The following is a 25565-nucleotide window of genomic DNA, read 5'->3' as shown; positions in this document are numbered from 1 at the left end:
TCAAAGATGTAATCGACTGTGATCATTATTTCTTCTGACTTCAAGTATAAAGTATATAATAGTATAACTTTAAATGAGCTGTTGATTAAGTGATGGAATAAAGACATGAGCACAAGCTCTGTGATAAAACTGAATATGAAATATTTCATCTTTGATATCCTACAGGGAAGTTTATGGTCAAAACACTTCTGTTAGAATTATTGTTATTATTTTTACTTTAGGAAACAGTTGAAATCAACATCTGTGTGTTCGTCAGGAAACACATGGAAAACTAGCTGACCTGCGGAGGAGGGAGGATAGAGGCGAAGGATGAAAAAGAGGCGAAGTGGGAGAGAAAGAGAGCAGGAGGAACAGAAATGAGAGGAGACAGAGGGACACAACTATCCACCACACCAAACCACAACAACACACAAACATAGACACACATCACAGCACACACACACACACATCACAACATATGCACAAAAACATACAAACACACATACACACCACCACATACGCACACCACACGCCACACACATATGCACACCACACACAACATTACAACACACACATACGCAAACACACAAAACACACACATATGACACACAACACATTACACACACACACACAGACACACACACGAACACACACACACGCACACACACACACACACCCGTACAAAAGACACACGCAGCACACACACAGGCACACACAACATAACAACACCACACGCACACCAAACACACACGCACACACACCACCACACACACACTCACACACACACGCACAACAGACCAACACAAAGGAGCACACACGAGAGATCACGCAACAGACACACACCCACGCACATTCACACACTCACACACACATACCCACACACACATATACACACATACACACACCAATATATACACTCACATACACACACACACTCACCTACACAACACACACACACACACACACACCCACACACACCCATACATACACACACACATACACCCGCACACACACACACATACACATACACACATACACACACCTCCTGTGATTTAAACTGTGTGTGAGATGGTTATGTACATTTACTTACATGACATTTCCTTTGGCGAATGAGTTTATCTTAAATAAATCAAACGTCACCTCCTCCCAGTTAAACGATCAACTCCTCGCTGAGAAGAAGAGGGAAGAGGAAGCTAGGAAACATCTTTTCTTTTCACACAAACATATATTTGTATTTTTATGCAAGACATTGAACGACTGAAACTGGACTTGAGTTCCACTGTGAGGAAGAAAAGCATGTATTGTTCCTGTGACAGAAAATATGATGCAGACCAGGAACTAGTTTGAATCCGGACCAGGATGTTCTGTTCATTCAAATCAAGTTAAAATGTCTTCATCTCTCTTTACATCTCAGGCTGAGAAGAAGCTCCAGGAGGAGAAGAGAGGAAGAGAGGAAGCTGAGAAAGAACTGAAGGATCTAAAGGAAGAGGTGGAGAGCAAGGTAAGTGTTTCTGAGACTATCAAGACCACAACATGCCACGCACACACATACACACACACACACACACACACACACACACACACACACACACACACACACACACACACACACACACACACACACAAACACAGGGATTGAGTATGTGTGTATATTGTATCCCTGTCAGGCGCAAGCTGTTAGATATGAGGAGCAGCAGCAGGGCGTCAGCTCGGAGAATCAGACCTCAGACTCAGGATTTAATATTGATGTCGACCAACGCTGCAAATATATCTGGCTCAGAAACAAATCCACTAAGGTAATGTTGTTTGTGTGGAAAAACTCATGCATGAGTGTTTAATGAGTGTGAATAATGTAACTTATCCATATCTGAAATGAGCTGTTCAAACCATCAAGATGACGAGATGCCTAGAATCCACTTGTTTTCATGTCATCTATAATCATCAAACACATTCATTTATTAGTTTCTCTATCTCCCATTATTAAACTTCCTGCAGTACAAAAAGCTGGGAGACTGGGTGTTAAATCTGCAGGTTAACGACAACGAACCCAGCATGTACACATTTCATCAATCTTTGAAACTTGAGGGTGGAAGAGATGTCACTGTGAGTCTTTCTAGTTTTCTCACTTTATGTTGCATTTTTCCTTTTCAAATGTTTTTCATTCAGAACTGAATTATATGTTAAAATATAAGAATATAAAAAATGCATTATTATTATTTTAATTATTTCGTGATTCAATGATTCTGCTTGTAATTCTGTGATTTTGTATTTTACAGATGTGGGTTCAAGGTCAAGATCAAAATCGTTCTAACACTGACCTGGTGTGGTTTGATCTGAAGCCCTGGAGCTCTGGAGACAGACTGAAGTTCACCCTCTACAGCAAAACTGGGGAGAAGCAATATGTACTCTGTATGACATCCACCTAAACATAATAATGAACCTCCTTTGTTCTGCTCTGTTGATCTTTCTCCACTTTTATTAGAAGTTTCAAATAAACTCTCAATTTCAAAAACACAAAAAGCAGGACTTTAAGGAAGTACCTCACATTGAGATGAGATGAGTCCTGAGAGAAAGTTCCCATTATAAACATTATGAACAGGAACAGCACGACTTCCTGCTCAAACACAGGTTGTTGTGACGCTCAGTGAAGACGAGGAGATCAACCATTTACAGACACACTTTTATTATTCTGATATTCAACAGTTTAAAACATGTTTTGTGGTAAACAGAGCTCCCTTTGGTTGATGGCCACTGCTTTTATATTTGACTGAAAATCTACTCTTTTCGTAAAAAATAATAATTTAGAAATCTCAGAAATGGAAATGTTTGAAATTGTGTTTTATATTGATCGGTTCAGAAGCTGATGTGCAGCTTTGATAATATTCGCTTTGGGAAATACCAACTTCCATGTCTGTTTTTAATACATGTCACATGGGGTGCTACTTACAATTTATAAAAAATAAATAATTTTGTATTTGTATTAAATAAACAGTAAAGATAAGTCTGTTGCTTTTTAACACATGTCTGCAGTTATGTTAGCAGCTCTGTGAGGCTGCAGCTCTCCTTTGAGCTTTGAATAAGGGAGGAGTACAGAGCGCTGGTGGGTGATTTTGAGGCTTCAAGCGGGGCACTAAGTCCCTCTGCATAACACACACACCTGGCAGGAAGTAGATCTCTGCACTTCGATAGATAATCGTAACTCAGAAACATACAAACAAAGAAACGTCTGTCATTAAAGTGATTCACATGATTTCTCAGTTTCTGGGCTCTAGATTTGAGTTATCTCTTCTTTGAGCTCTCTCTTAACGTCTTTGTCGTTTAATTAGATAATCTCATACATCTTATTTATATATCTCCCCTCTGAGAGTCAGCCAGCTCTCTGGTGATTCTCCACCTTCAGAGATGCTGCACTTGTAGAGTCCTTCATCAGATTTAGAAACTCTTTGGATGGTGATGTTTCCTGTGGAGCTGCTCCTGATGAGGCGGCCATCTTTATAGAAGCACAGGACTCTCCAGGATCACAGAGCCAGCAGAACAACATGGGGATCAAACGTTTAGTCTCATCTGGGGTTATTTATAATAAAGATTAGGAGATGATTTAGACCGAGGGAAGAAATGTCATCCTGAAAATACAGTGAATGTAAAATATGGCATCATCACATACTGAATGAACATATCAGAAATAAACAGAACTACATGATCAATACATCAGAAATTAGATAGTAACATAGAGAAGTGTATCGTCTGAATAGAGATTGATATTGTTTAAAATTCCCTGATTTGATCATTTAATGCTAAATAACATATACAAATAAAACATGTATAATACAAGATATAATGCCAATATTTCTCACACGATGCACGGACAGCTTTTTCCTATCACCATGAGCATGTGAATCTTTAGTAGTTGTTAACCACCATAGTTTCTCGTAGAGCTCTTCTGAGTATGAGCACCCAGCAGAACGATCACTGGATATACAAGTAAAGAAAACTGTAAATCAGCCTCTATGTGTTGATATAAAAGAATAAGTGAAAGTTGAAAGAAAGCTGAGCCTCACGCAGTCGGCTGCAGAGCGCTCTGACCTCCATGATGTCTTCCTGCTGTCTGAGCGTCTCACTGAGAGACACAGAAACATAGGGACGGGTGGCGCAGTGGTCTGTGCATCCGATCATCAGATCAAGGGGGAGTGCTGGGGAACTCCAGTTCGAAACCCGCTCCTGCCACCACTGTGTCAGGCCGTTGTGTCCTTGGGCAAGACACTTCACCCGGATTTGCTCCTGTGGGTAATGTCCACAGTACATGTATAATACCAATGTGTACTTGTAAAAGCGCCTCGATGACCTCGAGGCGTGAAGATGGACGGTGTGGCGCAGTGCGCTGTGCAATGATCATCAGATCAAGGGGTGAAACCCGCCGCTGCTGCGTCTGTAAAGCCGGTGTGTCCTTGGGCAAGACACTTCACCTGAACTTGCTCCTGTGGGTATTGTCCACAGTATCTGACCATTGCATGTATCATATATGTGTAATGTGTGTATATGTAAAGTGCTTTGAGTCATTGATAAAGCGCTATAATAAATGTAAGGAATTATTATTATTATAATGTGAGTGAGAACTTCCTCTTCCTGTGCAGAGTGCTTCTGAGGCTGGGGTCAGACTCTCTGTGGTTTCAGAGCTCTAGATGAAACCGTTAACAGTGAACACGTGGCTGAGAACATCAAGACAAACACATGACTCACTTTGTGCATGAACTTATGGTCATGTTGAAACAGGCCGACCCAAGTTAGAAGCACACTTCTCTCATGTGTGTATTCTTGCTCTAGCATTCAGATCCACCTTCTTTGTTGAAGCTCAAACAGCAGCTGGTCAGCTTCCTGCATTGGGTCAGTCTAAGGCTGAGACTCTTCAGATCTCTGTTTGTGAATGACGATGAAGCCTCATCACTCCTCATTCAGTTGTGGGCACATTTCATTGAATGCATCTCTGTGATGCTGCTGACTCAGACGTTGATGATCACATCACGACTTGACTTGTTCACATGATATTCGCTCCTCCCCAAAGACCTTTTTCCTGACCCAGAGCCGTCGTGAGTCTTCCTCCTCTGCCTCTGTGATGTCTCGATGGCTCTCCTCCTCTTCATGTCTGAGATGCTCTGCTTTGTAAAGTGACGTCAGAGGGCGTACACTTTGCCTTCCAGGTCTGCTTGTGACAGTTTTGACCATCTCTTGGTAATTTGTACTCTTTCAAACCTCATGTTCCCCAGGCCATTCTGCCTCGTGGTACTGCATATTTTAAAGACCGCATCATAACAGTGTTTAATTCTGTGTCAGTAGTTGTATGTATTTAAAATGTATGTTTCCGTCATAATGCTTTTTGTCTGTTCTACACATCAAGACGTAAAGTGGTCTTTCTCACATGAGAGTTTTGGCCTCAGCCTCTAATATTAACCCCACCACTGACACGTATTTCCTTCCATGACACGCGTCTGAGCTACAAGGCGTTTCATTAGTGAGCCACACAGGAAGAGACCACCCCTCTTCTTCTTTTATATTTCAGTGTGAGGTTCACTCAGTCAGCAGCCAGACGCCATGGAGGCCACAGCGCTCTGCATCACACTGTGTGAGTACTGAGTCCTCATCTGCTGTTTTTCACATACAAGATGTTCATAGATCATATTAGCTGATGGAACATATGTAGTTAGATGTGTGTCAATATTATTTGTGAGAACAGATCACTAACCCGTGTGTAAATGTAAAAAAAGTCTACGCGTGTCACTGCCATTTTGGGACGATGACGGGGTTTCAAGCATTTTTAGATGCAGTCTGAAAAATAATTGCTGCTTGACGTGCATTTTATAAATTCTTTACACATTTCCATTCATATTTTTGTGATTTTACAAATCCTTTTGGGAATTTGTGGATGTTTTTTTACATTTACACACGGGTTGTTGATCCGTCCAAAGACATAATTGAGAGACAAATCTACCTCCATATAAATAAATACAAATGATTAACATTTTAAGATTGTTTTTCAAGTATTATCTATCAAAGATACATGTAAACAATAAAGTCAAGGTAATAACATCTAATATAAGAACTCTGTGTGATGTTTGTCTCTGTTGTCTCTGCAGGGATGACGGTGTTTCTGCAGCTCTGTGAACAGAAAGTTGGTAAGAAGCTTGTTTACCAAAAATAAAGCAAAAAAAAATCATAACTTTATTTAAAGTGGTATATATTAATCTCAACAACACGTTTATTTCTCAGTTTCAGATGCAGATGTTTGGATCGAACCATCCAGACTTCAGGTCTTTGAATACGAGCCTTTCTCTTTAAGATGTGTGGGCTTCGATGGTTTGACCGATGTGAACATTTCACGGCGGAACAAAGCAGGAAAGAAAACTTGTGACGGCTCAATATGGGGTTCATTGAATGAGACTACTTGCACCATTACATCTCCTTATAAAGAGGACAGTGGAGATTACTGGTGTGAGGCTAGAGGGAAGAAAAGCACCTATGTGAACGTCATTGTCACCGGTATGTTGACATTAACTCAGCAACAATCTCTTTCTGTGTGTATGTATGAAATATTAAACAAGAAGACAAGTTCCCTGTATGTGGAAAACAACTTAGCAATAAACGTGATTCTATACAATGTTTGTTAGAAGAACAAAAAAAGTGCAATGATGCCAAGGTTAAACTATATATTATATAATAAACATACATTTTTTAGCAAAAAAAATGTTTCTATCTCAATATTGTAAATAGAGAACAGAATTAAAGGTGGGGTAGGTAATTTTGGAGAAACCAGCTCGAGTGCGCTAGAATTTGAAAATACACAGCCGGAAAAAATCTGCCACTTCCTTACAGAGCCCCTCCTCCAACACACACGAACGCGATCATGACCAATGAGGGCACGAGATACTTAACTGTTTGAATTCTGATTAATTCATCAATGTGTTATTTTCAATAATTGTTGGCATGTTACAACCAGACTACAGTCACAGTATCTTCACAATGCCTTCGTCTAAATTAACAATTGTTTTATTGTAAATAACTCATACTACAAAACTGAGCCTCTCTGAAGAACCAGCACCTTACCGTGGTAGAGAGGTTTGTGTGCCCTGATGAACCTGGGGGCTGTGTTGTCTGGAACCTTGTGTTCCTGGTAGGGTCTCCCATGGCAAATTGGTCTCAGGCAAGGGGCCAGACTAAGATTGGTTCAAAAGACCTCATGAAAGAAAAACTAAGAAGTGAGGATACCCGGCCCGGAGGAAGCCCGGGGTCCCCTTCTGGAGCCAGGCCCAGAAGGAGGACTCGTCGGCGAGCGTCTGGTGGCCGGGCTTGCCACGGAGCCCGGCCGGGCCCAGCCCGAAAAGGCAACGTGGGCAACACCTCCGCTTCTCCGTCCCGCGGGCCCACCACCTACGGGAAACATCGATGGGGTCGGGTGCGCTGCCAGAAGGGTGGCAGTGAAAGCGGAGGGTCTCGACGGACCAGACCCGGGCGACAGAAGCTGGCTTTGGGGACGTGGAACGTCACCTCTCTGGGGGGGAAGGAGCCGGAGCTTGTGCGGGAGGTGGAGCGTTACCAGTTGGATCTGGTTGGGCTCACCTCTACGCACAGCGTCGGCTCTGGAACCTTACTTCTGGATAGGGGTTGGACTCTATTCTTCTCCGGAGTTGCTCAAGGTGTGAGGCGCCGGGCGGGTGTGGGGATACTCACAAGTCCCCGGTTAGGTGCTTCGTTGTTGGAGTTTACCCCAGTGGACGAGAGGGTCGCCTCCCTACGCCTGCGGGTTATGGGGGGGAAAACTCTGACTGTTGTGTGTGCTTATGCACCCAACAGCAGTTCAGAGTATACGGCCTTCTTGGAGACCCTGGAAAGAGTCCTGTATGGGGCTCCTGAAGGGGACTCTTTAATCTTGCTGGGAGACTTCAACGCACATGTGGGCAATGATGGAGACACTTGGAGGGGCGTGATTGGGAGGAACGGCCCCCCTGATCTGAACCGGAGTGGTGGTTTGTTACTGGACTTCTGTGCTAGTCATGGATTGGCCATAACAAACACCATGTTCGAACATAAGGATGCTCATAAGTGTACGTGGTACCAGAGCACCCTAGGCAGAAGGTCCATGATCGATTTCGTTATCGTATCATCGGACCTGAGGCCGTATGTTTTGGACACTCGGGTAAAGAGAGGGGCGGAGTTATCAACTGATCACCATCTGGTGGTGAGTTGGGTCGAGTGGCGGGGGAAGCCTCTGGATAGACCTGGTAAGCCCAAACGTGTAGTTCGGGTGAACTGGGAACGTCTGGAGGAGGCCCAAGTTCAGGAGGCCTTCAACTCACACCTCCGGCGGAGCTTTTCGGGCATTCCTGTGGAGGTTGGGGACATTGAACCAGAGTGGTCGGTGTTCAAAGCCTCTATTGCCGAAGCCGCGGCGGGGAGCTGTGGTCTCAAGGTCCTAGGTGCCTCAAGGGGCGGTAACCCTCGAACCTCCTGGTGGACACCGGTGGTCAGGGAAGCCGTCCGACTGAAGAAGGAGGCCTTCAGGGATTTGTTATCCCGGGGGACTCCCGAGGCAGTTGCAAGGTACCGACAGGCCCGAAGGGCAGCAGCCTCATCCGTGGCCGAGGCAAAGCAGCGGGTGTGGGAGAAGTTCGGAGAAGACATGGAGAAGGACTTTCGGGCGGCACCAAAGTTGTTCTGGAAAACTGTCCGACACCTCAGGAGGGGGAAGCAGGGAACCATCCAAGCTGTGTACAGTAAGGATGGGACGTTGTTGACCTCAACTGATGGAGTGTTAGGGCGTTGGAAGGAACACTTTGAGGAACTCCTGAACCCGACAACTCCGCCCTCTATGTTAGAGGCAGAGCTGGAGTATGACGGGGGATCGACACCAATCTCCCGGGGGGAGGTCACTGAGGTCGTCAAACAACTCCACAGTGGCAAAGCCCCGGGGGTGGATGAGATCCGCCCGGAAATGCTGAAGGCTCTGGGTGTTGAGGGACTGTCATGGTTGACACGTCTCATCAACGTTGCGTGGAAGTCGGAAACAGTGCCGAAGGAGTGGCAGACTGGGGTGGTGGTCCCCCTTTTTAAAAAGGGGGATCAGAGGGTGTGTGCCAATTACAGAGGCATCACACTACTCAGCCTCCCCGGGAAAGTTTACTCTAAGGTACTCGAAAGGAGGGTCAGGCCGATTGTCGAACCTCAGATTGAGGAGGAACAATGCGGATTCCGTCCTGGTCGTGGAACGACGGATCAGCTTTTTACTCTCGCAAGGATCCTGGAGGGGGCCTGGGAGTACGCTTATCCGGTCTACATGTGTTTTGTGGACTTGGAGAAGGCGTATGACCGAGTTCCCAGGGAGTTACTGTGGGAGGTGCTGCGGGAGTATGGGGTGAGGGGGGTCTCTACTCAGGGCCATCCAATCTCTGTACTCCCAAAGCGAGAGCTGTGTCCGGGTCCTCGGCAGTAAGTCGGACCCATTTCCGGTGAGGGTTGGCCTCCGTCAGGGCTGCGCTTTGTCACCAATCCTGTTTGTAATATACATGGATCGGATTTCGAGGCGTAGTCATGGGGGAGGGGGTCTGCAGTTCGGTGGACTAAGGATTGCACCACTGCTTTTTGCAGATGATGTGGTTCTAATGGCTTCATCGGTCTGCGACCTTCAGCACTCACTGGATCGGTTCGCAACCGAGTGTGAAGCGGCTGGGATGAGGATCAGCACCTCCAAATCTGAGGCCATGGTTCTCAGCAGGAAACCGATGGACTGTCCACTTCAAGTAGGGAATGAGTCCTTACCCCAAGTGAAGGAGTTCAAGTATCTCGGGGTCTTGTTCTCGAGTGAGGGAACAATGGAGCGTGAGATGGGCCGGAGAATCGGAGCAGCGGGAGCGGTACTGCAGTCGCTTTACCGCACCGTTGTGACGAAAAGGGAGCTGAGCCAGAAGGCAAAGCTCTCTGTCTACCGGGCCATTTTCGTTCCTACCCTCACCTATGGTCATGAAGGATGGGTCATGACCGAAAGAACGAGATCGCGTATACAAGCGGCCGAGATGGGTTTTCTCCGCAGGGTGGCTGGTGTCTCCCTTAGGGATAAGGTGAGAAGTTCGGTCATCAGGGAGGGACTCGGAGTTGAGCCGCTCCTCCTTCGCGTCGAAAGGAGCCAGTTGAGGTGGTTCGGGCACCTAGTTAGGATGCCACCTGGGCGCCTCCCTAGGGAGGTGTTCCAGGCACGTCCAGCTGGGAAGAGACCAAGGGGTAGACCTAGGACCAGGTGGAGGGATTATATCTCTTCGCTGGCCTGGGAGCGCCTTGGGATCCCCCAGTCAGAGCTGGTTGATGTCGCCAGGGAAAAGAAAGTTTGGGGCTCTCTGCTGGAACTGCTACCCCCGCGACCCGACCACGGATAAGCGGAAGAAGATGGATGGATGGATGGACAAAACTGAACGTTTGATCCCGTTGTTTTTCAGCTGGCTCTGTGATCCTGGAGAGTCCTGTGCTTCCTGTGATGGAGGGAGAATCTGTGACTCTGAGCTGCAGGAACAAGATGACCACTTCCTCCATCCTGTCAGCTGACTTCTATAAAGATGGCCGCCTCATCAGGCGCAGCTCTACAGGAAACATCACCATCCACAGGGTTTCTAAATCTGATGAAGGACTCTACAAGTGCAGCATCTCTGAAGGTGGAGAATCACCAGAGAGCCGGCTGGCTGTCAGAGGTGAGATATTGCATTGTAGTTTACATTTGGAGAATATATGTGGAGTTTTTTATTATAGTTTATTCACGTTGTGTTGTGTTTGCAGCTGTTCCCTCCTCGGATCACTCCCTTCTCGTCCTCCTCGTCTCAAGGACTGTGTTCACCGTAGTGATGGTGGCTCTGCTGCTGCTGCTGCTGCTGCTGGTGGGACTGCTGCATTGTGGGAAACTCAGGGTCACACAGAAATAACTCATGTAAAAAGATCAGAGATAGTTTGGTCATCAACACAATGAACACCACGAGCCGAGGACATGATCACTTCTTCAGCGTTTTTTGATCTCTTCTTTTGCTCAGGTTGAATGTGAGGTAACTTCTCTGTGTCTCATGATGGTACGAGCAGCAGCTTTTAGACTTTCTCACACTCAAGACAAAGTTAAAAACCACAGAGGTACTGACTGACACATGCATTTATTTTAAAAGGCGAGCTGAGTGTTTGTTGTTCTGAGTTTTATTTTAGCCTCCAGATACTTTCAGCTTCTCAGACACAACCCACAGAACATGTTTTTATTTAAATGTATGTGTATATGTAGAAGAGGCTTTTAAGAGGCTTTGTAGAAACAGAACAATGTATTTGGTTTTATAGGGTAACTGAAGTTGTAAAAAAAACTCACAAATCAAATTACAAATACTAGATTTGTATTTAATATATTGTTGATTTAATTGACAGGATAAAAAACATATTTGGAAGTGGGAATTTCCCAAAGAAAATGTCAAAGCTGTACATGAGCATCCAAACCTTTCAAAGTAAAATACCATTTTAAATTGTTTATATCTTCATAGCAGAAAATAGAGTGGCATATTATATTTGTACAGTATACAATGGCAACAATACACAATTCATAAGGTCTGTAATGATCGTATATACATTTCAAATCCAGTAAACTCAAAACCTTTCATTCTGTTAATTTCCATATTATCGCCTTTCATAATAATGTTTTTGACTGAAGAAAAGTGTATTTTTATAACAATATATAAAATAAAGATATGTTCACCACATTTTAAGGAAAACATGTTTTGAATGGTTATTATTATTGTCTCCATTTTCACACCAATTAATTAGGGGGTGGATAAAATAGCACAGTCCAAGTATCAGGTCCCTGTGTAAAGGAATCATTGAGATATGCCCGTGTCCCTGTACCAACATTACAGGGTCCTGAAAAAGCTAAATATTTGACATTGTCCAATTCTCTCAATGTTCACACTAATAAATCATAGGGTGGCCTACACAGCACTGTACAAGTATCTGCTCCCTGTGTCAAGGCATTGTTGATATATGATCCTGTACATTTAAGATACCTGAGAGCCTGCACCTATTTCTGCACAAAATGATGTCTGTGAAGTGGACCAGTCATACCCCTGCATCAGCTTCATTGTGGGGGCATGACTTGTACACTTCACGGTCCTCATTTTGTGCAGAAAGGTATTTGAAGTGTACAGTAAACTGCTCTTCTCTCCTTTTTCGTCCTCACAAGAGTGGCCGGCCGGCCCTCCCACCCTGGTCACAAACTGTTCACCCCCCTCCCCTCTGGCAGGAGGCTGCGCTCCATCAGGACCAAAACCTCTCTCCATCAGGACCAACACCTCTCTCCATCAGGACCAGAACCTCTCTCCATCAGGACCAGAACCTCTCTCCATCAGGACCAGAACCTCTCCATCAGGACCAAAACCTCTCTCCATCAGGACCAACACTTCTCTCCATCAGGACCAGAACCTCTCTCTATCAGGACCAGAACCTCTCTCCATCAGGAACAACACCTCTCTCCATCAGGACCAGAACCTCTCCATCAGGACCAGAACCTCTCCATCAGGACCTATCTGTGTTATTTAATACAAATGTGTCTGTATGCACCATGAGACAAAGTAAAATTCCTCGTACATGTGAACCTACTTGGTAATAAACCTGATTCTGATAAACCCCGCTGTCTGAATCATAGGCCTGTTGAATGGTGCAGTTCAGTGTTGATGAAGCAATATTATAACAACCCTGAATGAACTCATTGCTGTTCCCAAACCCCCTCAGAACAGAGCCAAGACCCTCGTAGAGAAAAGAGAAGGTATTCAAAGAGCTGCAGTCTCTCTGTGACGATGAGCAAAGCTGCGTCTGAGGACAGAGAGAATAAAACATCTGATATATAAAGAATACCAAAAAGGATAATTGCTCTATTTTAACACAATGCACGGACACACTGGTATTTCCATTAACATGAGCATGTGAATCTTTAGTAGTTTCTACCCACAAGAGCCTTTCTGAATATATGCACCCAACAGTATGATCACACACGTCACTAGATTTGCAGATAAAGACAACGTTTTATTAGCAAAAAGTATTTGTGAAAAATGTAAAAGTGAATAGTGTATAATCTGAGACTCACGCAGTCGGCTGCAGAGCGCTGTGACCTCCATGATGTCTTCCTGCTGTCTGAGCGTCTCACTGAGAGACACAGAAATATAATGTGAGTGAGAACTTCTTCTTCCTGTGCCGAGTGCTTCTGAGGCTGGGGTCAGACTCTCTGTGGTTTCAGCTCAGAGCTCTGGATGAATCCTTCAGATAACATGAGTACATAATAAGTATAATGTAAATAAAGATAGTATATTCCACTGTCTTTAAAGACCAAATCATGTTTTTCTGATTCTTTTTTTTTGTTATCAGGAGGCATCAAAATTACACTCGTGTGGTAACGAAACACTTCCATCCAGCAGTCAAGGACATTGTTGTTATTTAGCTGATAATTTTATCCACAGCTACTTATAATAAGAGCATTACATCACGAGGAAACAAACTCAAAACAAGAAGATTCATTCAAGTGGGTACCATCCTTAAACCAGACACACAAACTGAACCTCCTGCTGGTGGGTTTCTGCATCACAAGCAGGAGGGCCATGCACACAGCCTCATCAGAGTTTAATATGTGACAGTACATCACATTTTATTGGCATTTTCTGCCACTTTTACTTAAAACGCTTTATTATATGTGCACTCAACCATGAAGATTCAAACCCAAAAAAGCAAGAATCCTGCAGGTGCATTGGCTTGTAATACGCCAAATCAGCTGATACGGCAAAGGCTTTAAATTATTCTAACTTTCTAGTTTCTGGTGCTTCATACAGAAGACAAACTTTTTTTTTGGTCAAGGTGTGAAATCATAACTAGCCCTTCTGACAAATCCTGCTATCTTTTTTTGTGCTTCATCTCAATGAATTTATTGTTCAGTCTTTGCCAGTCACACACCTACACACCCCACAAACACACACACACACACACACCAGTAGAAAGTCTGACAGATGTTATACAAACTGAAAGCTGTGGCTCAGTGGATAGTGTGCTGGACTTCGAATCAGGGGATAGCAAGTTTGAGTCCCACTGCAGTCAGCATGTCGTTGTGTCCCTGGGACACTTCACCCCAAATTGCTCCTGTGGGGATTGTCCACAGTACTGAATGTATGTCGCTTTGAATAAAAGCGTCTAACTAATGACATGTAATGTAATGAAAGTCCCGCCCCCTGCAGTTAAAGATCAGACATGTCATCTGTCTTAATAGAGAACTGTCTTTCAACCGTTGCCACAATAAAACAATTCAAAGGTCCATCGCAACTGATTTTATTGCCATGTATTAATTTATAACCTGTAACCAAGACACTGAATCCAAAGTTTAGATGTTCATGAACCCAGACACTCAAAGTGAAACTCAGATAACAATTCAGTGGATAGATTTCAGCTAAACTTGAATATTCTACACAACTTTTGTAGAAAATGCCTCTTGCTGCTGGAGAAACATTTGCACACACAAAAAATAGTAAGCATAACATTGACCGTAAAGAAGTTTGGTGAAGAAAAATGAATTAGGCGTTACTCTATTTGCTTCATAATCTGCATGAGGCTGTCAATGATTTACTGACTTGTCCTCGCAGTCAGAGACGGTGAGACGAAACATTCAACAGGTATGTGTTCTTCAATGTGTTAACATTTAATACATAAGATAAAATAGATTCAAAACCTTTTTCATGAAAAGTCTGAATATTGAGTTTTGGTGAACCACAATTTTAGATTAGATCAGATAAGAAAATGTATTTCATGCGTTTGTGTCCGAGTGAAAACTGTGTACAGACTTGGTGATAGTCATAACACTGAACTGGGTTTTGTGTGCAGAGTCTTTAGTCTACTAGTGTAACTAAATTATCATTATATGTCTTAAATAGAGGAAATAATATAATGAAATAAGGTATGTAAATTATAAGTAGAGCAAAGAAGATGGTGATAAAGTATTTTTTCCATTTATTGGAGCCTCAAGTACAAATAATGCCCAAAGGTAAAATTCAGTTTATAACTCAGACCTTTGGATTGACCACTTTTTGTCCAGCCTTTTTAAAACGTGTTACCGAAAGAATTGTTTTAAAACATGTTGTCCTGGAAGTTCAGTCTGCTTTCACTGTTTTCTGTTCATTTGCAGTTCTCCATGATGATGTTAAACACAGACGGAAAGCCCCTTAAAACTCATCTGGGAACTCTCAGTGTTTTGGTTTTCCTTCTTCTCCTAACGAACTACTGTAGAGGTAAGTAACAAATACAATCTTCAAAAGTCACACTTAGAGCTTTGGGAAGACGTTTATATTTTTGCATATTTAGGCAAACATTCAGTAAAGACCTTTAAGCATGTTGTCGTGCAAGTGGTACCCCAATAGATGCTGTTACTGTAAAACGCTAAATAACTAACAATTACAGAAAACAGTCCATCAATGTCGTGATTGTTTTTCTTTGCAAACTGGTACTATAAAGCATTTTGACATTATGGGAATAGAGGCTCGGTACAATATCGACAAGCTTTTCAGAGTCACACTTACAGCATTGGGAAGACGCAGGGGCGGACCTAGACAAATATTCATGGGGTGGCAGGAGAATTTCAGGGGTGGCATCCCCTGGCAGAAGTATATGCTGATTTAATCGCAGTCATATCAATCAATGTTAACTTGGAAAGCAACAATATTAATATTTAACTCAATAACATTAGATGACATTATTGTGGCACATCAGTAAAGCCTTACATATAAATATATAAGATGGCACACATCATTTAATTAATTTTAACTGAACAATAACTGAATGAGTTTGTTTCACTCTAAGACCAGCAGGGGTACCAAATCTATGCAGACTGCTGCAATAAGTACATTAATTAACCGTCTCATCGATGCTTGTCTGAATGAATATGATAATATTAACAATCATATTATTCCTATCAGCTGTCAATTACTGTTATGATTCACATATTCAGTGTTATTATTAAATAAACTATATTTTTTGGAGGAGATAACGATGAATGTTCCTCAAGATGCTTGCTCACCCTCCTTCAAATTTGAAAGACAAGTAATTACTATCATAAATCAAAAGAATAAAAAAAACAGTTCAGCGCCCCACAACTTCATTGCAAACAGTTACAACCTTGACTTTACATCAGAAAGAACAAACATTAAAGAAGTGACTAACTGCATCAGTTAGGGTTAAAAAACGTGTATTCAGCTCAAACATATACATCGCTGCAGTTATTATCCAGTGGAAAGCCCTTACCTATTGGCCTAGTTAAATCAAAGTGGTTACTTTCTTTTGGCTGGGCAGTGTAGTTTTACACACTGTTACGTCCCCAGCTCGCTTACGGTAAAAGGGAAGCAACACGAAACCAGGTGTTCTTGGTAAGAGGTTGATTTTAATAATAAACTCAAAATAAAGATGATATAACCAAAAATGCAGGCTCTTAAAACCAGCTATCTGTTCACAAATAACGCTACACAAAACAAAGGCCACAGATTATCACAGTCATAGCGCACTATGGGCACTTAAGGCTAAAATAGTGAGGCGTCTCGCACAAGTTCGACGCCGTCACAAATCACAGAATACACACTTAAGCACACACCCTAACTAACCACTGTAGCAGAACTAGCACAGAGCTACACAGAGAACATAAGGAGAGCACCGAGAGCCGTCTGACACAGATTCAGACCTCTCCTGTCTAACTGAGATGCACACACTCTTGTAAGAGTCCCCGGAAGGTGTGGGCAGGGATTGGTGAGTCGGGCCCGACCTGCTCCAATCCAGATCTTCGGTCACGCCTACCGGAGGAGGGACAGGAAACTGGCATCCAATGGCGTCCGGACAACGGCACATCTCATATACATATAACATACACAGCTGAAAACAATCCCAGACAGGTTAACGAGCAGACAGCAGCAGCAGCAGCAGCCGTGACACCCCCCCCCCCTTAAGACACAAACTCACAGTTTTGTTAACCATGCCTACTACTACTAAACTACTACTAAACCTACCTAATAATTCTGAAGGACTAAAAGACTTGAAGGAAATCTCTACGCACAATACACATAACGACCAGGGTCGTAACCCACACTGTCTTATTTGACTTTCTCAGGACTTGAAACTGTTTTTGGGGGCAGAACCCCACAAAGAAGAAACATATTATACACACGTAAGGTCATCATCTTAACAGTTTATTATTCTCATCGACTCATCCGTGAGCAGAGCATCAAGCTGGCATGCCTATAACAGCTGAATGTGGCGATTACCATTTTGATCAGCAAAACGCCTCACAAACTTATTAAGATCTAAAAGCTATGGTGCGTTTTGATTCAATGCTGAGTACAGCCTGAAGAACATATCGAGGATTAAAAAACTAATGTCACAACAGGACTTAGAAAAACTTGTCCATGCTTTTATCTTCAGTAGACTCACTCGACTACTGCAATAGTGTATTCACAGGGCTGACAAAACAATCCATCAGAAAGCTGCAGCTGATCCAGAACGCTGCTGCACGTGTCCTCACTAACACTAAAAGAGTGGATCACATCAGTCCGGTTCTGAAATCTTTACATTGGCTTCCAGTCGGCCAAATAATTGATTTTAAAGTACTATTGCTAGTTTTTAAATCATTACAGGACCAAAGTATATTGTTGAACTCCTACATAATTACGAGCCATCAAGGTGCCTCAGGTCTTCTGGGACGGATCTGCTATCGGTTCCGAGAGTAACAACAAAACATGGAGAGGCAGCATTTAGCTATTATGCCCGACAATCTGGAACAAACTACCCAAAGCATGCACGTCCGCAGAAACGCTTACTATTTTTAAATCGAGACTAAAAACATATCTCTGGCTTCTTTTAATTGAGCTGCTCATATTCAAACTACAGTATGCCTTTTAAACATATATTGTATACCTGTGGTGTTTATTTTTATTATTTTATTATCTTTGCTTTGTAATGCCTGTAAAATGCCGTTATATGTGTTTTTACAGTATGTATTCCTAAAAAGTCTTTAAATTTGTTTTGTAAAGCACTTTGAATTGTCGCATACAGAAAAGTGCTATATAAATAGACTTGCCTTGCAGCCAAACTTGACAGGCTCTTCTCTGTCATTGTAGACCGCAAATACCTCATTCCTTCCGTCTTCTTGGGTCCGAATGCTTCTCGTTTTGCGCTGTCCCCCCGTTCAAATGAAATCGCCGCCAATCATATTTCCAGGCTCGCGCCAGGGCCGGGGGAGGGGTTAAAAGGCGCGTCTTGTGCTGCACTTGCACTCGGACATTAGAGACTTTCTCTCATAAATGTCCGATGAGCCACAACTTTTCTTTCAAAACAAAGCTGCCAACTGGGGTGGCAGCTGGGGTGGCAAGGCATTTTTCTGAGGTGGCAGCTGCCGTTTATATTTGGCATAATCAGGCAAAAATTCAGTAATGACCTTCAAGTGTATTGTCATGCAAGTGGTACCCATAGACTGGTGGTACCCCAATATATGTTGCTACTGGAAAACACAAAATATCTGTAACAATTAGAGAAAACAGTCCATCAATGTTGTGATTGTTTTTCTTTGCAAACTGGTACAAAAAGCATTTTGACATGACATTATGGGAATTGAGACTCGGTTCAATATTGAAAAGCTTTTCAGAGATAAAGAAAAACATTGCTAATCCTTTAGCCGTAATTTAGCCGTGAGGCTAACGTTAGCTTACAACCCATGACTAAGCTGTGCACAGGAGCTAAACCATTAGCAACATTTGTTTGAAACCTTTTTTTCTTGAGCTATTTTTTGTGTTGCTTTTGTAAGCAGCTGTTGCCAATGGGAATATGGAGAACGGCCTTTAAAAACCTACGATTAGCCAAAGTCTACCGCCACGGGTTACGTTATATAATATACTTCCTTTGAATTTCCAGGTCAGTCTCAGCTGATTGGCTCATCTCAGCCAATAGTAGCAAACCTTGGTGATGACATCATTTTGCCGTGTTATCTGGAGCCGGCAGTAAATGCTGCTGGTTTGACGTTGGAGTGGACGAGGCCCGACATGGACCCCAGATTCGTCCATGTGATGCGTTCTGGTCGCGAAATGGTGGATAAAAAACACCAATTATTCAAGGGAAGAACCTCAATGTTCACCGATGAGCTGAAGAACGGAAACATTTCCATGAAACTCTCCAATGTTAATTTCTCAGATCGGGGGAAATACAGATGTTTCATTCCAGAACTGGGCAGGCAAGCTTTTGTTCAACTTGTTTTTGGTAAGTGCGTTATGTAGGCCTACGTATGTGTTCATGGTGCATGTTTAGATAAGTCCCTACTTTTACCTCTAGGAAAGGATTATAGTTATAGCATCTCTGTGTTTCAAGAGACTCTGAATATGTAATACTCTAGTCTATTTTGTTTGCCTTTAAGGAGTTTCCTGCTTAGCGTACTGCATGTTCTAGTGAGATGTCAAATCGGAATCAGAATGAGAAGCAGGTTTATTACCAGGTAGGTTTACACGTACGAGGAATTTGACTTGATGTCGTGGTGCATAAAAACAAGAATTAAAAACACAGGAAGAGAACTATAAAAAAAAATTGAAAATATATAGTACAATATAACAGTATTTACATTGCAATGGAATGAAATAGAGGAATAACATATGGAATACAAATCAGCTGTAATACAAAATAATGTTGTACATTTGTGTGTGTATTAATGTGATGCATAGAGTCTGTGATGTGGCTGAGGTAAAGTGTCAGTGGGGGGGCCTTGTTTAAGAGGCCGGTAGCGGAGGGGAAGAAACTGTTCAGGTGGCGAGAGGTTCGGGTCCTGATGGAGCGCAGCCTCCTGCCAGAGGGGAGGGGGGTGAACAGTTTGTGTCCAGGGTGGGAGGGGTCGGCCACTATCTTCCCTGCCCACCTCAGGGTCCTGGAGGCATGCAGGACGTGGAGGGATGGCAGATTGCAGCCGATCACCTTCTCTGCAGAGCGGATGACACGCTGCAGCCTAACCCTTATCCTTGGCTGTGGCTGCAGCAGCTTACATGTGGATCTGGATAGAAATTGAGGCTGTACATTGCTCAAGGATTACAACAATAACGTATGTTTCTGTGCCATCTCCTCACCGGCTATCAGATATCAAATACTTCCTCTTTTTCCTGCTTTGTTTTCAGCATCCGGCTCTTCCTCTCCGCCTGTCGTCAGTTTATCAGGGCTGGACGGTCAGAGCGGAGGAGTGGTGCTGCAGTGTGAGTCTGCAGGCTGGTATCCGGAGCCTGAGGTGTTGTGGCTGGACGCTGAGGGAAAGCTCCTCTCTGCTGGACCTCCAGAGACAGTCAGAGGTCCTTATGAACTCTATACTGTCAGCAGCAGAGTGACTGTGGAGAAGAGACCCAGCAACAGCTTCACCTGCAGAGTCCAGCACCACAACACCACCCGCACCACACAGACGCAAATCCATTTTCCAGGTAGAAAAACTGTTCATTTAACATGTTTTATTCTCCAATATCTGAGGCCTATTTTATACATAAATGCTGTGATGCCCTGTGTTTTATCATTTCAGATGATTTCTTTAAGCTCCAGTCCAGGTCTTCTTCCATCATTATTGGTCTGGCCGTCAGTTTGGCTGTTTGCATTCTGTTACTGGCTGTTTCTTTCTTCTTTCTGTGGAGAGAACACATATTCAGTAAGTCACTTACAGTCGGGTGATTTGATTCAGTTTGGTTAATTAAAGAGTCCCTATTATGCTGAGTGCTGTATGTTCTGTAGGCTTGTGTGCATGTACACGGTCTGCAAAGGCTACAATATCCAACAGAGCCTGAACAGTTTGATGTGCTTCGATCCCTTCCTAAAGTTCCTCTAATTCTCTTTTAACACATCTCAACACACGTTTAATTTCACACAGAGACGAAGAGAAAGCGTTCGGATGAAGATCAGTTTCTCAATGAAGGAGAAAGAGTACAGCTGATGAAACCTGACGCTGTGCAGATGGAGGCTTTGAAGGGAAACGTCGGAAAGAAGAGCAAAAAGGTTAGTAGAGAAACAACAACATGAAAAGTAAAGTCTGAGCAAGAAGCACAGAAGACTTTCACATCAAGATACAGGATCTGCCATAAATGCATGAAAACAGGTGTCATTGTGTGGCACCTTAAGAAATGATCACTAAAGAAACGTGACTGTTCCTCTCATAGAAAAATCAATCTGAGCAGCAGCTGCTTGAGGAGCAGAGGAGGAGGAAGGATGCTGAGAAGGAAGTCCAGACTCTGGAAGAGCAGCTGCAGAACAAGAAGAAAGAGGTTCATCTCCACTTCAATAATGAAACACATTGATTCCTGTTTGAAGTCTCTTTCAATGTCCTCCTTAGTGCAGACAAGGTCAAACCTGCAGTGCAGGTCCGAGTGGAGACCAACTCCAGACTGTCCTACTTTTAGACTGTGAATAAATGATGTTAATCTTCCTGCTGTTCTTTCAGGTTGAATCTAAACAGTCTGAGCTGCAGGATCTCCATGCAGAGAAACAGAGGAGCGAGAAGGAGCTGCAGAGCCTGAAGGGAGATCTGTGGAACAAGAACAGAGAGGTTCACGTCTCCATCTTTGATATTCTGTATTTATTGTTAAACAGAAAAGCATTTGAGGAAACCCCAAAACAAGTCATCAGGAGCAGTGACACAGCATGCCACGCTTAGGTTTAGGCTTACAAAGTGAATTGTAGTGCACTATGTTTACTTCAATACATGTTCTTCCATTCAGTAACATTGAGCATAACAGATCCACCTAACTGTATGAGCATCTATAATGATCACATGCTGTGATGTAGTGCTCACGTGTCTCTTCATGTGTCTCCTCTACCAGCTGGGGAGAATTCAGAGGAGCCTAAACAGCGTTTCCAGATATGATCAGGTGAGTGGAAATGATGTTAGTGCATCACGGCTGTGGATCCTCAGATCAGGGGCGCTGGGGAACCGGTTCAATCCGCCCTGACCCCCACTGCAGTCAACATGCCGCTGTATCCTTGGGCAAGGCACTTCACCCTAAATCACTCCTGTGGGAATTGTCCACAGTATTGATGTGTTACATGTCTGATATATGTCATATGTAATGTCAGCGCTTTGAGCATTTGGAAAAGCGCTGAATAAATGTAATGAATTATTATTATTGTATAAGATAACCTAAAATAATAATTGACTTCCTGTTGTGTCAACATAACAATGTAAACACAACAGGAAGTCAATTATCTTAATATCAATGTACATCACTAATAGGTTGTAAAGAGATAATCAGACTGGATTGTTTAACACATAAAACTGTGCAACACTTTAAAGATTGAACAGTATGTTGAGTCACTTTTCTCTAAAAAATACAGACTTCGGAAAGAGAAGAAGAACAGAAGAAGAAGGCTGAAGCTGAACAGGAAGTGGACACACTGGAGAAGGAGCTGGAGAGCAGACAGAAGGAAACAGACACCAACATCACAGAGGTTACTGTTTGAATATGTTACTAAAGTATAGTTTTCAGTTGATCTTCTCTGTATGTACAGTTTATATGGATTGGTGCAGAAAGTAAACGATGTATTTACATTTAGATTCTAGACGTGTTTGGGGCAGAGTATAATAAATGTTCACGTCACCCAAGAGTTTTTTTCCTTAAGGCATGCTGGAAGTTTAGGTATCTGAGTCATTATCAAGATACAAATGAACTTCTGTTTCCTTTTTATTTTTACCTAAAGGAAACATAACTAAGTTCAATAGAAAAGGTCCTAGTATAAAAGCTTGCTTGACTCCATGACTAACTCTTTAATCAGAAATCAGGGTTCAGTCCTGCAGTGTAAACTAGACATTAGTTTAGTTTCCATAACAGATGCAGATGAGTCACTTTAGCCCTGATATACATACGAACAAAGGTTTATGATAAAACATGTCTCTCAGTTATCCTCTCAGTGTGAAGTGAAGGAAGCTGAAGTCCAGCAGCTGCAGGAGGAGGTTCAGAGGATGGAGACCAGCCTGCAGACCCTGATGGAGTCCATCAACACGGAGGTTAGACTTCCTGCATGAACCTTGCTGTTTATATGAAGTCTGATTCTAGTTCAAAGGAGCCACATACACTTGTAGATGTGTTGAGCATCCTGGGTCACTTGAGTGTTCAATCAGAAATCCTGTTGCTGAATGTGATTATGGTTTCAACGCTTCATTGTTTCTATACATGAAGTTTCACAGATATGTGCCCTTGATTCAAAAACATTTCAAAGCAGATTTTACGAGTTTATAAATCCAGGTTTGGTCACCTCCATGTTTACAGTCTTCTCCTCGGTCATTTGATGTCCAATGAGAGGAGTCTTTACAAACACACGGACCTAATCATAGAAGCACTTCTCCACAGAGCTTCCAGTGGAACTGATGATGTGAAATGAGAGTTTTAGTTGTTGAGATAATAACATGTAAAAACCCATGAACACGTCTGTCTTCATCTCTCCTTCTCTCCAGCTGGAAAGAAGCCGAGCTGCTGAAGCCAGTTCTTCCTCCTCTTCACGGGTCAGTGGGTTCAGATCAATACGATCAATACTCTCTTCTGGTTTACTGACCTAAATAAAGCTTCCTTTATAATCTCTGGCTGCAGAAGAGCTGGAGGAAACCTGTGAACATGAACTTACTGAGAGTCATTTGGTCAAACGTGATATTTCATCTCCTCTGTCTCGTCTTTTAGTTTAAACAGAAGAGATCTTCCAGAAATGAGTCTCAGGAGGATCAGAAGAGGAGGGAGGAAGCTGAGACAGAAGTTTCCATCCTGAAGGAGAAGCTGCAGAATGAGTCCAGAGAGGTTTGTGTTTGATATCTCCAATCAAAGTCATTCAGAGACAGCGTATGATATCCAGTGAAGCTACTCATGTCTTAGATCAAATCCTTTCACCTCATTACATTGCATTTAGCTGACGCTTTTATCCAAAGCGACTTACAATAAGTGCGTTCGACCAACAAAATACAACTTGAAGAAAACAGAATCATATAAGTACATCAGGCTTCATAGAGCAAAAACATTTCAAGTGCTACTCAACTGGCTTTAGATAAGCCAGTCCTTTATTAGTATAAAAGTGCTTCGTTAATAGTTCTATCGCTCGAAGTGGAGTCGAAAGAGATGAGTTTTCAGTTTGCGCCGGAAGATGTGTAAGCTATCTGCTGTCCTGATGTCAATGGGGAGCTCATTCCACCATCTTGGAGCCAGGATAGCAAACCCACGTGTTTCTGCTGATGGGAACTTGGGTCCCCCTCGCAGCGAGGGCGCAGCGAGGGGGACCCTGACAGTCAGCCAGCTCTCTGGAGATTCTCCACCTTCAGAGATGCTGCACTTGTAGAGTCCTTCATCAGATTTAGAAACCCTGCAGATGTTCATGTTTCCTGTGGAGCTGCTCCTGATGAGGCGGCCATCTTTATAGAAGTCAGCTGAGAGGATGGAGGAAGTGGTCGTCTTGTTTCTGCAGCTCAGAGTCACAGATTCTCCCTCCATCACAGGAAGCACAGGACTCTCCAGAATCACAGAGCCACCTGAACAACATGGGGATCAAATGTTTAGTCTTATCTGGGGTTATTTATAATAAAGAATAGGAGATGATTTAGACAGAGGGAAGAAATGTCATCCTGAAAATACAGTGAATGTAAAATGTGGCATCATACACGTACTGAATGAACATATCAGAAATAAACAGAACTACATGATCAATACATCAGAAATTAGATAGTAACATAGAGAAGTAGAGATTGATATTGTTTAATATTCCCTGAGTTGATCATTTAATTGTCACAAGTTAGACACTTTTATTATTGTTTGTTTGGTGGCTCATCTAAACTCTCCTGTCATTTCAGATCCCGCCTTCCTCCAGGCCCTTGTAATCAGCTCACTTCCCTCACCTGGTCTCCCCAGCCCTTCCCCTCACCTGTTACTCGTTCCCTCATCACTCCACAGTATTTATACCACCTCACTATCACTTGTCCTTTGCCAGATTGTCTTGTCGTTTTCGCCAAGCTCTCCAGTGAGTGTTGTGCTCTAGCCTAGATGTTTGTCCTGCCCGGTTTTTGATCCCTGCCTGCCTGTTTACGGATCTCGATTTCCTGCCTGCTCCCTGTCTGGTTTTGGTTGCCTGTCTGACGGATTTCCTGGTTTTGACCCTGCCTGTCCCTGACCTGAATAAACTGAACATTGCTATACACTGGTTGTATCTGAGTCGTGCTATTGGGTTCTGATCTGTACCTGTGATCTTGACATTAATTGATAAATTCAGTTTTTATTTTCCTAAAAATGTTCAGATACAAAATAGTTTCATCTTTGAAAACTGGGTTCTGATCCCAACATATTTATTGAGGCATTGCACTTCCTGCATATTTATGACACACTTGGTCAGAATCGATGTATAAGTGGTCTTCACATAGGAGTTTATTTTGGTGTATTATAGTACATGCATAAACACATTAAAAAATTTAAAAAAAAAGTAAAATAACTACATATAAAAATAAAACATGTATAATACAACATATATAATATGATGAACATACCGGTGAC

General features: G+C 42.9%; 3 protein-coding genes across 5 annotated transcripts in view; all 3 read left to right on the top strand.

Annotated features, from left to right (window-relative positions):
• Positions 1-2834, top strand: part of LOC117562646 (butyrophilin-like protein 1) — a 16454-nt gene extending 13620 nt beyond the window's left edge. The window contains exons 15-18 of the mRNA XM_034240472.1: positions 1394-1480; positions 1647-1775; positions 1975-2082; positions 2256-2834. Coding sequence (XP_034096363.1) covers positions 1394-1480; positions 1647-1775; positions 1975-2082; positions 2256-2405 — 474 coding nt within the window. The 3' untranslated portion in view covers positions 2406-2834. The remainder of the gene's footprint in view (positions 1-1393; positions 1481-1646; positions 1776-1974; positions 2083-2255) is intronic.
• A 2731-nt stretch (positions 2835-5565) lies between these two features.
• On the top strand, positions 5566-10931 carry LOC117562645 (high affinity immunoglobulin gamma Fc receptor I-like). The gene is made up of 6 exons (XM_034240471.1): positions 5566-5596; positions 6108-6146; positions 6247-6510; positions 10455-10703; positions 10749-10770; positions 10835-10931. Exons 1-6 carry the CDS (start codon positions 5566-5568, stop codon positions 10929-10931), a joined length of 702 nt encoding a protein of 233 aa, XP_034096362.1.
• Positions 10932-15195: 4264 nt separating this feature from the next.
• Positions 15196-25205, top strand: LOC117562637 (butyrophilin subfamily 2 member A1-like). Of its 3 annotated transcripts, none has more exons than XM_034240454.1 (13): positions 15196-15293; positions 18952-19293; positions 20193-20486; positions 20582-20704; positions 20924-21048; positions 21210-21314; positions 21491-21595; positions 21870-21917; positions 22381-22494; positions 22955-23050; positions 23498-23545; positions 23718-23831; positions 24872-25205. In XM_034240454.1, the coding sequence occupies exons 1-13, from the start codon at positions 15197-15199 to the stop codon at positions 24896-24898; spliced, it is 1638 nt and encodes a 545-aa protein (XP_034096345.1). In that variant the 5' UTR covers position 15196; the 3' UTR covers positions 24899-25205. The 3 variants fall into 3 exon arrangements, with proteins under 3 accessions (XP_034096345.1, XP_034096344.1, XP_034096346.1); XM_034240453.1 differs by having other exon boundaries at positions 22943-23050; XM_034240455.1 differs by lacking the exon at positions 15196-15293 and having other exon boundaries at positions 18949-19293; positions 22943-23050.
• Positions 25206-25565: the final 360 nt, after the last annotated feature.

Source organism: Gymnodraco acuticeps, unplaced genomic scaffold, assembly GCF_902827175.1.
Source record: "Gymnodraco acuticeps unplaced genomic scaffold, fGymAcu1.1, whole genome shotgun sequence".
NCBI classification, from domain to species: domain Eukaryota; kingdom Metazoa; phylum Chordata; class Actinopteri; order Perciformes; family Bathydraconidae; genus Gymnodraco; species Gymnodraco acuticeps.
Note: the sequence above shows the minus strand (reverse complement) of the source record. Positions and strands in the feature narration are given on the sequence as shown.

Bases quoted from the DNA above. Each gene is read 5' to 3' on its own strand.
- LOC117562637 (XM_034240453.1), top strand. From the start codon at position 15,197: ATGATGATGTTAAACACAGACGGAAAGCCCCTTAAAACTCATCTGGGA. The intron at 20,487-20,581 runs GTAGAAAAACTG...TTATCATTTCAG, and splicing joins GACGCAAATCCATTTTCCAG to ATGATTTCTTTAAGCTCCAG. The intron at 23,832-24,871 runs GTTTGTGTTTGA...CTGTCATTTCAG, and splicing joins TGCAGAATGAGTCCAGAGAG to ATCCCGCCTTCCTCCAGGCC.
- LOC117562645 (XM_034240471.1), top strand. From the start codon at position 5,566: ATGGAGGCCACAGCGCTCTGCATCACACTGT. The intron at 5,597-6,107 runs GTGAGTACTGAG...TTGTCTCTGCAG, and splicing joins AGCGCTCTGCATCACACTGT to GGATGACGGTGTTTCTGCAG. The intron at 10,704-10,748 runs GTGAGATATTGC...ATATATGTGGAG, and splicing joins GAGCCGGCTGGCTGTCAGAG to TTTTTTATTATAGTTTATTC.